Source organism: Myripristis murdjan, chromosome 5, assembly GCF_902150065.1.
Source record: "Myripristis murdjan chromosome 5, fMyrMur1.1, whole genome shotgun sequence".
Lineage (NCBI taxonomy): Eukaryota > Metazoa > Chordata > Actinopteri > Holocentriformes > Holocentridae > Myripristis > Myripristis murdjan.
In genome coordinates, this window is record NC_043984.1 from 8318634 (window position 1) to 8332628 (window position 13995).

At 40.2% G+C, this 13995-nt stretch overlaps 1 protein-coding gene across 1 annotated transcript; it reads left to right on the forward strand.

The window, feature by feature from the left end:
- The first annotated feature begins 887 nt into the window (after nt 1-887).
- pigu (phosphatidylinositol glycan anchor biosynthesis, class U) lies at nt 888-13071 on the forward strand. Its single transcript, XM_030051706.1, has 12 exons — nt 888-1027; nt 2322-2386; nt 3135-3194; nt 3643-3705; nt 3965-4074; nt 4747-4847; nt 4966-5063; nt 5226-5380; nt 6735-6878; nt 7015-7139; nt 8065-8207; nt 9325-13071. Exons 1-12 carry the CDS (start codon nt 898-900, stop codon nt 9436-9438), a joined length of 1308 nt encoding a protein of 435 aa, XP_029907566.1. The 5' UTR covers nt 888-897; the 3' UTR covers nt 9439-13071.
- The last annotated feature ends 924 nt before the right edge of the window (nt 13072-13995 follow it).

The following is a 13995-nucleotide window of genomic DNA, read 5'->3' on the forward strand; positions in this document are numbered from 1 at the left end:
TGAACCTAACTTTCACACATTTTTACATTCATGTGTTTTTATCTTTTCGTTAGAGTTACCCCATTTCGTGCCAATGTTTACATTCTTATATCAGTGGCGACTGTTCGCCAAAAACTGTGGTGAGGTTGAAGCAACCTCCACAGGCCCTGCTATTTCTCACAAGCCATTATCATGACACATGACAACTGACCTGACATCGTATGGATTTCTGAAATATTCTGAAGACGATGAGATTAACACTACGTGGCTTTATGTCCACACTTAAACACATGTCATGCATCTCTGTTTTCAACACAACGCCAGAGTTACTGTTTCCTTACAGGATGAATTTCTCACTGTAGCGTGAGAAAAGTTTTATTTCTGAGCATTCGGACTTGCCAGTTAAAAAATAAAATGGTATAAAATAAAATAAAATAAATAAGAAAGAAAGAAAAACTGCAACACACAAATTTCAGCAGAAAAGGGGGCTACTTGTGCAGCTATTAAGTCACAGGTTTATGTATATTATCTGTGGTCACTTGTCATATTAGTCCATATAATCAGCATCCACTTTGACCGTAAACTGACAGGAATAATTAGTTTTGTTTACAGTTTTCAAAAATATACATTTTGATAGGAAGAGACATGCAGCTACCATGTATCTGCTAAGCACAACCCACAGGTTAAATTAATCACCTGGATATAAATATGTTCCAGCACAGATACAGGCTCAGATACCACTCACTAATTCAATAATTTATTTTGTAACTGAAATTAAAGAAACAATTGATCAAACATTTCACACAATTAAAATTAAGGCGTGTTTCTTTAAATTTTTAGGGCAAAATATGTGTTTACGTCGAAATACTTCATTTCCCGTCGTGCCTTTCGCAGGACGGCGACAGCTTCCTTGTCAAGATGGCGGCTCCCTTAACTCTACTTCTGGTTGTCGCCGTTACGATCCGCGCAGCGCTCTTCAGGTCCAGTTTGGCGGACTTAATAGCGGAGCGGGTGGAGGTGGTGTCTCCGCTGAACGCCTGGAAGAGAGGTGAGCCGGGGCCGGGCCGCGGGGCGGACGCTGTGCCCGCTCGGGCGGCGCTGTGTTGGCTGCTTCCTGTGCAGCCGGAGAGCCGCCTCGCCGGGTTCACCGACTCAAGTGGCTCGGCGTCCTGCAAGCTAGCGTTTCACACATTTCTCTCACTTTTCAAGCTGCCTCCTCCACAATAATGCGGCTAGCCTGCGAAGAGTGTTTTGAATTTGTTTGGCCATTCTTAGTACAAAGGCAGAGTGTCTTCCCTCCCTTCATGAATACTTTATTAGCTTGTTGTAACAGCAGACTGCTGAACAAGGAAATATCCCCAACCTCAAAAAACAGTCGGCTTTCAAAATCTGTGGCATCGTGTCTATCAGATAAAGCCACTGCATCTGTTGCAGTAATGCTCCTTGTTTAGGGCTCCTGCATTTACCTAACACGTCTTTTGAGTTTCCTTTGTAAGAATGTGCATTTATTAATGTGTTCAATATGATGCCCTGTCACATAGTCTTCAATTGTCTTTGAACTCCTATTATCATCAGTGCCAGTTTGACCCCATGCACTGTTAAACATGTCTAAATACATGATCAACATTGTTTCTTTGCTTCGTATTTCATGACTTTTCCTAATGTCATGGGGACAAGTTAACATGACAGTATGTTCTCAGTGTCCTGGGCACATTTTGCACGCACCAGTGTTTCTTTTGGATCTGTTTGAGCCCAGGCTTTCTTAGCCATATAAAACATATGAAAAATATCAACATTTTAGACATTTGTGTTTTGGATGACTGTAGCATATAACATGCCTTCACCAAACTTAACCACCCCTGTAGTAGTGAGAGAACCACTGATAGTTCATGTGACATTTTGGAGGGGAAAACAGGATTCCGGCAAAAACTTTGATTAATAACAGGGGATGGGGATGTGTGTGTGTGTGTTTAATTAAAGGGCTATTTAGCTAGTCAACAGGATACTTAAGTACCTGACTCATAAACTTGGGTAACAGTTTTTATTATAGTCACTTTCTGGAGGTTTAAATTTTGCCATTTTTTTTTTTTTTTACAAAGGCAGAAGTGGGCCTTTAAATTTGGTGAAGATTTGTCTTGAAAGGGTCATAAAAAGCATTCAATTTAAATCTCAGATACCTGTTGACACCCTGCTGTGAAACTGCACTTAAAGAAGAGACAATTTGTTGCCATATTTCCTTCTGTTTGGCCGTCTCAAAAAGGCAGAGACAACATTATACGAGCTGCTGCTGCATGTTGGAGTGTGCTGATGTTTACAGTTGTTTTGTTGTGTTTTGTTTTCAGTGGTGGAGGGTCTGGCTCTGCTGGACCTGGGAATCTCGCCTTACAGCGGAGATGTGTTCCATGAGGTGACACATACACACACACACACACACACACACTCATCAGAAATACACACTGCTTTCCCAGCACAAGCACAAAAAGCACACACGCCTGCAGGCACTGTGAGTGTAGACACAATCAAATCAGTTCCAAAACAATAAGAAAACCTCCTGTAGTTACTTTGCATTTCTCGCTCTGTTTGTTCCTCGGTGGTGTATTTTGCTAAACGTAGATGACAAGGTGTCACATCAAGATGCTGTTCCCGGTGCTGCTACAGTGGAGTTTGATGGCACAGCATTTTTTTTTAGCCATCGAAAACACTAACAGTCAACATCATTTAAAGAGCTGCCGCTTTACACAGACTTATAACACACATTCAGAGAGAAATCCAATGTAAAAGAGGCAGAGAGCTGAATTTGTCCACTGAGAGGAGAGTCAAAATGTTATGCAGCCACATGACAGGTTGCATTTTGAGTGAGGCGTGCTGCCACAGTCATAGATATACCAGTGTTTACAAACTACATCGTGAGCTTACTGTTTACTGTACATGCACAGACGACCACCTTTGATTGAAAGCAACAAGTTCACCCATCTTCTCTTGGAAGTAGAAATAGACGGGGCAGGTTGAGGCAGAGTGGGTATATAAAGGAAGTAAAGGACAACACCTCATCGCAAAACACTTCCTGTTGCTCTTTTGTTGTCAGACCGATTAGCTCTATGTGAGTCCTGTGTGTGCTTTTGCTCTAATGCCACATGTCGTCTTCTCTCTGTCAGACACCCCTCATCATCTACCTCTTTCACTTTCTGGTGGACTACGCAGAGATAACCTTTATGGTGAGTAGGAAGTTTGTATCCTCTGTTTTACTGGAATCACCACGGCTCTGTGTGCTCCTGTCGATGACAAAATGACATGTTGGGCCTGTTTAAATTATCTGTATATCTGTAAGTGTTATATGAACTGCAATGCTGATTTCTCTTTCTGTGCTGGAACAAAAGAATTTAGGACAAAAATGAATTGCACTTGTAGGAATTTGTCTTCTGAACATAATGAAAACGTTTTTTACAGTATTTACCTTGACTGAATGTTGGAGATTCTGCACAACACTGGAGTACTTTGTAGGAGTGCTTTCCCCGTGATGTGCATTTGCCTCCAGTGATTTGAAAAGGGATTCTGTTGTGTATTTTTATTATTTCTTCAAACGGTCAGTTTTGATCATAAAATGGGTAGTGAATGATAGACCTGATAGACAGTCTTTGTCTCTTTCTTTGTCTCGTTCTCTAGATTGCAGATGGGATCACGGCTGTGGCTCTCTACATTGCAGTGAAGGAGTACAACAAACAAGTGGTAAGAAACCTGTACAGTATATTCACAAATATAAAAAAGTAAAATAAATAGCTAAACTGTATATTTCACCAATGTTAAGTGATAAAGGTATGATGAATAAACTTGATAGTTTCTGCAGATAATACATTGAGTCATAAGCCATTAAAACCTAATAAAATCCAGTGTGTGATCTCTTGCTGCTTTTGGTGTGCAGCATTTTCCTGTTACTTGTAGTTCCAGTGTTGTGACATAACTGGTCTGCCATGATATGTTGTTTCAGTTCAGAAAGCAGAAATATGCCTTGGAAGCAGACCGCTACCCCCTGGACTGCCTGGAGCTGATCAGAAGCCCCAAAGAAATGTATTACATTCCTCTGAAAGTAGCCATGTTGTAAGTACCACATTTTTGTGAACGCAGAGTTGAACTTTGGTAGAGTGTTGCGTTGTTTAATTCCCTGGGTTTGAAATGAGTCCACATGGTGGTGAAATATCCTCATTAGTTCCTCTGTGCTCCTCTGGTAAGCCACAATAGTGTACTTCTCTCTCTCCATTCACTTCCAATAAAAAAAACAGCTCCCAAAATAACACTGTTTACACATTAACACTGTGAACAAAACAGATTATGCCAATGTTCTACTTTCTCATGCTTGGAAAGACAACATAACAAATGTCTGACCTGGTGGGATGACAGAAAACGCTCCTGTAAAGAAGCCACTTGTGACTCCATGTTACTGGTGTCGGTATCAGTGTCAATACAGGCCTAAAATGATGTATCAGTGTTGGAGAGTTTATCGACTAAAATGCCCAGAAGCCCTGAGTAACTCATCAGAATGGATCTAACTAGTGATCAATATTCTGCATGTGCAGTCGTGTGAAAACTATATGTACGATCACACCCTAAACTGACAATGACAGAGGTACCACAGCCCTCTGAAAACAGGCATCTTGTAAAATCCTGCTCATGTCCAAGTAGCCATGTTTTAAGTACCGAGAACATCTGACAAGGGACAAGAGGTGCAAGATACCATGTGTCTGTTTGACCCTCCCCTTCCCTCTCCCACAGTTACCTGTTGAACCCGTTCACCATCCTGTCCTGCGTTGCCAAGTCAACCTGTGGACTGAACAACGCTGTCATTGCGCTCTTCATCCTCTGTACAATTAAAGGTACAGTCCGTGTTCCTCCGCTGTATTTTTAACAGCAAATAGAGATCATGTAAGAAAGAGGGGATTTCAGACTTGATCAGGTGATTTTATCTGAATGTTTTTTGTTACTGTGTTGCAGGAAGTGCCTTGTTGAGTGCCATTTTCCTGGCTTTGGCCACGTATCAGTCAGTCTACCCACTTACACTCTTTGCACCAGCACTGCTGTATTTGCTACAGGTATGGTGTGTATAAGCACACACTCTGTCACTATGCCTCCATCACTACCCTGCCTCTTTTTTATTTTTTCTGTCCTTTGCTCACTCTATCTTATTTCCTTTGAATTTATGCCAGATATGTATCATCTCTCTCTCTCTCTCTCTCTCCTCTCTCTCTCTGCAGCGTCTGTACATCCCGGTGAACATTCGGCGGCCCAGCTTCTGGTGGTACACCCTTCAGTATGCCTTCATGTACCTGGGCAGCCTGTTCGTCATCATCTGCCTGTCCTTCTTCCTGCTGGGCACCTGGGACTTCCTGCCGTCCGTCTACGGCTTCATGTGAGGGACAGAGGGGTGGAGGGAGGGGAAAGTAGAGAGGAGTGAAGGAGAGGGATGGAGGAAGAGTGGCCTTGTTTAGTTAAATGGGTAGAGGAAAACACTACCACCAGAGCTACAATTTTTACACGTTGTGAGAGATGCAGAGAAAATTCCAAAGTTTCAGGTGCACAGGCATCAGTCAAATGCCTAGAATGTGTGGGTGGGACAAACAGACAGAGATGAAAAGGCGACTGGATTCCCGCATTCTATCAGAAAATTGGGGATTTGATAGTGTGAGGCCTTGTTTATTATTTGGGTGTGTTTCTCCTGCTCTGAAAGGCCTTTTCAGTCAAGATACTGGAAGCCTCAGGACAGTGAATGAACACTTTGTCCATCTGACTGGTCGAGATCCGACCAATTCAAACGGGAAATTCAAACAACTGGAAAAGCACACGTGTCTGTGTGCTCTACATCCATCCTTGTGATGAGCAAATATTCCCACAATAATAAGATTAAAAAGGTGCCAAACTTACGATTGGAGCACATGTTGTCAGCTGTGACTTTAAAATGGGCCTGTTGCTGGTTAAAAATTTGGTTCCTTCTCATATTGTGGTATTTGCTGCTTCATATGAGTGTAATAGATCCTCCAAGTTTGCCTGTCAACTCCTTCCCTGTTGGCAGAACGAGCGATTCACCGAGGCTTTTCTTCTGCAAAATGAATGAAGTGGAGTTGGACCACCAAACAACACAATTTCGTGCAGTGAGCCAAAGCTGAAAAAATGTTTTGAAGGATGCACAATAACACACATTTTTTTGGGATGCATAATCGATGCTCTTTTCTAGCTTTCACGCTTGTTAACTGGTGAAACTACTTTGTTTCTGCATCACTATGCAACAGCTTCAACGCTGTATGTTTGTTTATGCACCTGATGCATGAAGCCACTGCACAGTGATACCAAAACAGAGTCGTTTCACCAGTTAGCAAGCAAGAGGGGCGAAAAGAGCATCAATAATGAATCCCAAACAAATGTGTGTTGTTGTGTATCCTTCAAAACATTTTTTCAGCTTTGTGTCACTGCAAGAAATTGTTTTGTTTGGCAGAGAGGAGCAGTCTCAGTGAGGCGCTCGTTCTAGTGACAGAATGAGCTGACAGGTCAGACATGGAGGAGAAAATACCACTATATGGGTAAGAATCTGAATTATCACTTTAAATTTAGAGTAAAGGGATTAGATTTTGTGTGGGTCTTCATGTGCTGCCTTTGGTGTCATGCCTGTCTGTTGAAAACCTGAAAAAAACATTAGTAGCTTTATTGCATGTGTTTGTCTCCTATGCCCATTGGAAAGGTGTAAACAACTGTCATCTCTCTCCCTCCAGTCTCTCAGTGCCAGACCTGACGCCCAACATCGGCCTCTTCTGGTATTTCTTCGCCGAGATGTTTGAACATTTCCGCCTTTTCTTCCTCTGCGTCTTCCAGATCAATGTTTTCTTCTACACCATTCCCCTGTCTATCAAACTCAAGTAAGTCCACCATCACCTCGAGCAAGGATTCTTTTTGCTTTCTTCCCTCCTTTGTTATAGTCAGTCATGCTAACTCCTGTTTTGTGTGTGTGTGTGTGTGTGTGTGTGTGTGTGTGTGTGTGTGTGTGTTTTGCAGGGAGCACCCGGTGTTTCTAATCTTCATGCAGTTAGCTGTGATCTCCATTTTTAAGTCCTACCCCACAGTGGGAGACATCGCCCTCTACCTTGCTTTCCTGCCCGTCTGGAGTCACCTCTACAGATGTAAGTGGAAATATGAAAGGTTTTGTCCAGACAACACAGATTGACAGTTTTCATCAGAGTCATCTTGGTTTTGGTACCACCTTTGTCCCTGTTTTTGTCCTAGGTTGTAGTCCTAAAACAGAAGTTGCTTTATAACTTTGAGGCTGCACTTGTTGTGGAGTTGAACTAATGTGCCATGTTATACATACATCAGTTAGTCAGTCGGTGTATGGTTTGCCCTTATTTAAACTCATATACAAGTGAGAATGAGTGAATAAATTTAATGAATCCATCAGTTAAAAGATCGTTTTCACAGGGGCCACTCTAACCTGAAATAGCAGTTAAACATGATTATTAATACCCGTGTGTACCTGCTATGTCACAATGACTCCTGTGAAAAACGTCTACAGAATTATTGTTCATGATCTAATTATTTAGAGATTCATATATGAGATACATCTTCAGTCTTTCTCTTTGTATCAGGGCAATGTTGGAATCCAGTATCCAGTGATACTATTGATTCCTGTAGATAGATGAAAAGATCCTGATGAAAGTGAATTACCATTCTTGCATTTGTGACACTGAAAGAAATTTCTTGGTCGGGTGAACAGAAAACAGACACCAGATTTTGCCATGCCAGCTTTTCTTCAAAGCTAACATTGAGAATGCTGTGAATAAATGACCTTGATGGGCATTAAAGCAGAAATCTTATTGTCAAGTGAAATTACTGTTTGATATTTTGGTGTTTAACCCAATTAAAAAATAAATAAATGAATATACAACCGCTTGCAATAAAATGTCTCATGTTCAAGTGCAGTGCCAGGTCATGGTCTCACTTCTTACCTCAGACAGCACCTCTGTTCTAGTTTCTGGAGCATGAACTTTAAATCCATAATAAAGCAGAAGCAGCAGGAAAGTAATTTTATTCTTTGCTTTCTCTGTCCAGTCCTGAGGAACGTCTTCCTGGTGTCCTGCGTCCTGCTGGCCTGTTCTGCCCTGTTCCCTGTGCTCTGGCACCTCTGGATCTACGCCGGCAGCGCCAACTCCAACTTCTACTACGCCATCACGCTGCTGTTCAACGTGGCACAGGTAGGACCGTCTGGGTGGGAGCAGACATGAAGCTGAAATTTGGATATGTTTATCTGCTGAGTGTGCAGTTTCAGAGACACGTTGAATGAAGTTGAAGCAGAGGTGCGGTGAATTAAGTGACTTCTATGATAAACCAATCAGTCAAAAATTTACTAGCATTTTGTTGTTTGGTAAATCTCAGGGTTTCTGTGGTCATGAAAATCCTGGAAAAGTCATGGAATTTGACGTGTTTTACAGGACTGTAAATGTTTTTGGATATAATGAAATATCTCTAAACTTTTGGAAAGTCATGGAAATTGTTAATTATGGTGGTGTATCTTGACAAGTTGAGCTAGAACCCGAGAAGGCCGAGCGCTTAAGATGTTTTCATTTGCTGGAAATCCATTCTTGAATAGTTTAAAGAAACCAGCCAAACAGAATGAAGAGATGTGTCTGTTGCTATGAGACCTCATTGCAAAGTGGACTAAATCGAGAAGATTACTGGAAATATTGTAATATTTAGTTTAATTGAGAATACCTATTATTGGTAAAGTGAAATAAGGCAAATTGTATATAAAAGGGTTATTTTTCTGTGTTCATTAAAATGATCACTGCCTCCTGCATCAGCAGTGCCAAAGACATGCATCTGCAGGCCATCTGAGACTTTTTCATGCCATGTGGGCTCGCTGAAAATGCTATACAACATTTCAATAAAAAGCCATTTTTTATTCTTATATTTATTGGAACTTATTGAAAGCCAGTTTCTGTATGAAACACTATAAAATAAATCTTTTCCCAGACACTCTACTCTTCACAATGTCTGCAAAACAAAGTCAAAATTTAAGTGGCCCTTAAAGAATGTTTGCTGATGATGTTAACCATTAGAAAAATACAGAGAGGTATTCAGGTTAAGAAATGAAAAGCAAAAAGAGAGATTTTTGTAGTCGGCAGCAATTTTACTTTCAAAACGTATTGAAGAAAAGAGAGATAAATACTCCAGAAGAAATAATATTTTCCTTAAAAAAAAAAAAAAGTATAGTATGTTAGTTTCCACCACTGCATGTTCTTGATGGAATTTCCTAATTCCCATCTTTACAGTGACAGTGAACGTCACCTCACCTGTTTCTCTCCCCTCCAGATCCTGCTGGTCTCGGACTATTTCTACGCCTACCTGAGGAGAGAATACCACCTCACCCACGGGCTGTATCTGAAGAGGAAAGACGGCTCTGAGGCCACACTGGTCCTTAAATAGAACCGCACAAATGCACACACACACACACACACACACACACACACACGCTCATACACAAACTATCTGGCTCCCAGCTTCTACCAGAAGAGGAGAAACTGCTCTGAGGTCACACTCGTCCTCAAAGGGAACAAACAGTAGAGGAATGACGGCTTTCAAGCAGCTCCTCAAACAGAACATTAACACACACACACACGCAGAAAAGTGTGCTCGGTACAAGAAGAAGTCACACCCTATCACATTACACACACACATGCAGATGAGCAGGATGGGATGTAGGACTTTGACATCCTCCTGCCTCGTCAGACAGCCAGACGAGCATTGCTACAGAACACCTTCCCCCTGTTTTTGCTTTGTCTTCTGGAGAGTTATATATATATATATTTTTTTTTTAAATTCTAACTCCTCTTGCTGCCTTCTGAAGAAGACCTTTTTTTTCAGGATTTCGGGCTAAACGGACACACAACTTAATGATTTGATGATTCCTGATATCTATCTGTAGCCTCCATGCCGCCACCCTCAGTTACTGTCTGTTGGGTTTGTTTTTTTTTCGCTGTCTCGTTAGTTTCTTACGATGTTTTTTTTTTTTTTTTTTTTTTTAATGAGTGCTATCATCACCATAACATTTTTTTTCTCAGTTTTCTCTTGTAATTTTAAATGTGACAAACTCAGTGTTGCTTCTTTGTGGGAGTCAAGCCAGTAACTGAATTCAGGGTGCACAGCTTTGAACACTAGATGGAGCTGTGAGACCTTCAGCTACCTGTTGACAGAGCCATTGATTTAGAGGGGGCTGTGACACTTAAACCCGAGGCCCCAGTAGTTCTCATTAAAAAAAGAATGACAAAATGCAAGCACCATCAACTGTGCTGCTCGAGTTTGGGAAAAGGTGAGACTAGGACTAGAAGTTTGTTTGGACCAAACAAACAATCTGGTCCTATAAACATGGTCCTATAAGCTGGCCTGGCAATTGTCCATTGCCAGTGTGTTGTTGTGTTGTTGTTTTTTTGTTGTTGTTGTTGTTTTTTATGGTCCATACCAGTGATTTTGATTGAGGTGCATTATTAACCACATTTTACTTTGCAACAAACCATTTTGCAAATCAAAATCCCTCCATTTTCAAATTTGTAGTTTTGATGGAAATGGCCGCTTATAATGTTCTGCTTCTGTGGCAAACAGCATCATCACCGTACATAAACCACAGAACTGATGATTGGCTGTGTAAAGTTTCCCCGGGAACTATTTTCCAGCGGGGAGACTGTTTTACTCTACCCAGTTTCAAGTCATCAAAACACAACAGTGCTGCTGCTTTGAAGAAAACTAATGTGGACAAACTTTATTGCAGTGATGTGATACTGGTGTGCAGAAAGTCTGAAGTCTCTGAAAGTTCAGTTGATGTGATTTTCAAATAATTCTTGAGTTCTAAAATGCAGCTGCTTGCTTTGGGAAAAGTTTAGCTGTACAAACAAACCATATGTGCATTTATAGATATTACACTAAACATTCAAAATCACTGGTATGGTCCTTTCAATACTTCTAATGGCTTTTTAGTGTTCCCTTTCTTGATTCTGACAAGGAACAGACACCTTTACAATTTATAATCAGAGTTTTGGCTAATGCTGCAACAAAGATAGATGAAGGTCTGCGCATTGTAGCTCCTTTATGTGCAGTTTATTCAGACATCCACCATGGTTACTGGTGGATGTCTGAATAAACTGCACATAACTACTGCTGCTAGCACACTTTGTAGGCTAATGTTGCAACAAAATCTAGTTCCAGGAATTATTGTGGAATTAATGATGGCTTTAAAAAAAAAAGACAACGTCCAGACTCCTCATGTTGCATCTTTTATAGATACACGCCAATGTCTGTAGACAGCCACATGGAGGCTGAACACTGGAATACTGTAAGCTCATCTGTAAACTGTAGCGAGTGGACAACAGTGAAAAATTTAGGCCCCTTCAGGATGATGAATGAAATGCAGCTTATTGGTGATATTTGAGCTAGCAGAATGTTTACTCGGTTTACTTGGTCAGGAAAGTGACCTCCATTCTTAAATTCTGCATAAGATGCTTTCGTAGCTCACAGTCATGACCGTACCCTAACATTTAGCCATTTAGACGTTAATGGCCCATTGACATCAAATGGTTATAATCACTGGAGCAACCTAATGAATCAAGAGCTGTTCCAGTGTTTCTACAAAATATCTGTAGTGTTCTGGAGACTTAAGTTGCCCTTGGTGATGATTATTTTCAGCCTTTTTGCATTTAACAAACAAACCTAACACACTGCAGTTCACGCTTTACAGCAGCTGAAAAATCTAGCAAGGAGCTTTTGTTTAAAAGTCGAGATGTTGAAACACTATGAAAAACAAAATGTTTATTTTCTTAGTGTTCTGAATTGCCATTCCCTGTGTCAGACTTGAGACATTTCCTTGTTGCTGAACTGTTAATAATAATTATAATTATTATAATTTTACAGCTGACATGGGCAGTATAACAGGAAGCTCATATCAACCATCTTTCCCTCATGACTTGAAAACACGCCCCTTATCACACACTACATGTCTGATTCTGCAAGGCCAGTGTCAGACGAATTGAAGGAGTCCCTCATGTGCCCAACTGTCAAGTTGGGCACATTACTCGTAAAAGCTGGGGTGGAAAAAACAGACACTCAAATTAAGGATTTCAAGAAACAGTACAGCCGAGAACTTTTCAAATGATGATCAATGGGAGACAAGTGCTTAATTTCATGGTACGCTACTGAAGCATTTCTGCCTTTCATGCTCTTTAAACAAGCCCCAAGCACCAGTAATCAGAAATCTTGAGAGTTTTTTTTTTTTTTTTTTAACTTCGCTATTAAAAATGAATAAGAGCTAAAAGAACAAACTATTAGTTTTTGGTTGAAATCATGATAAAGACTGAACATGGAGTGGAGTTCACAAAACATGAATGAGTTTTTAATGTTAAGATGAAGGCATTTGCTGACTTTAAAATGATGTTAAAGCAGCAGCATCAGAAAAACAAAACAGAGAGTCTGCTCTTGACTTGCTGAAATGATCTCAGCAGCAGCAGCAGATGGATGTGAGGGGGAAAAGATCAGGCGTGTCATCCTCGGTTGTTGTCCTGTACTGGTATCCATGTTAAAATACACTAAAGCTGTGAGACCATCACACACACACACACACACGCACACACACACACGCACAAGTCTCAGCTCATCTCAACTCGCTGTCCCCACTTACAATATTGACTAACAGAAACAAGAGCCCATTGTGCTTGACTTCTCTGTTGCTCTCTGCTTTGTTGAATGTAATTCATGTTGCTTGTTTTGTGTTTTGTTTTTATGTTATTCCACGGTGGCCATTGTGAAACCTATGAGTGGATTAACGGCTAATTCCATCGAAATATTTATTTATATGGTGCACTGAAAACTTTGTGTTGAGAGTTTATTTTGTCTTTTCTTTCTTTTTTTCCCCCAGAAAATAGAGGAGCTCTTATGTTGTTTTGATACTGTATATAAATATATGTTAATGTGTTTGTTTTATTACATGAAAGGGCAAAGGTATGTTGGATGAATGAATTAATGAATGAACATGTCATCAGTGACGATGATTATTAAAATTCAGGTGTTGGCTTACTCTTTTTGTTTTCCATTCTCTGTCCACTGGTGTTTCTTCACCTGAAGCGTACTGTGAGGCATTGACTGCTTTTTATTGCAGAGTTTCACTTGGTTTTCCAGCAGCTTCCAAGCTACATTTAAAACATAAAGCTGGTCACAGCAAAAAACATAGTCACATGAGGTGTTTTATTCTAAAACATTTCTCCCAAAATTAATCATAAGACCAGATTAAAGCTAATCATAATACAACTGTTTAAAAAATGACACCTTTATAAATGCATTTTAGAAATATTGAAAGATGAACTTTAATAATTATAATTGTAAGTATTATAAACTTGCTTCACTTTAACCCTTTATAGGGCACTCATTGAAATACTTTGAAATTCAAAAAAACAACCCTAGACTGTTATTAGAGAACATGACAGGACTTTATTACTTCTATAAGATTTTTCTAAAATTTTCATTTTGTAATAGAAAATCAAAGCCATTGAGATTGGTCAAATGCCACAATCATGTGACCTGGGATGTAGAGCGATCTTTGCTGATTGGCTGGGTGAAGACCAAATGATTATTGAACTAACTGCGACAGGGGATGGGCCTGATATGTAAAATTTCTGAAATTACCAAAAATAGTCACTTGCCCTATAAAGGGTTAAATGTTTTTTATGCTCTAATTCACACATATTCATAAACCTTAGTATATTCAGGAAATGTGCTCATAAACCATGCAAGGAGACACTGGTGACTTGACTTGAGCTCTTGTTTGTATGACATGATGCTTTTGTTTGTCTTTTTAATTTATTTTCTGTAGTAAATTCCCAAATGAGTTAGGATCGTGCATTTCCAACCAAATTACTTTTCTCTAGCACATGAATTTTAGGGAGAGAGGGGAAGGGAATAGGGAAGAATGAAAAGTTTGGGTACGCGCCCTCACAGTTTCCA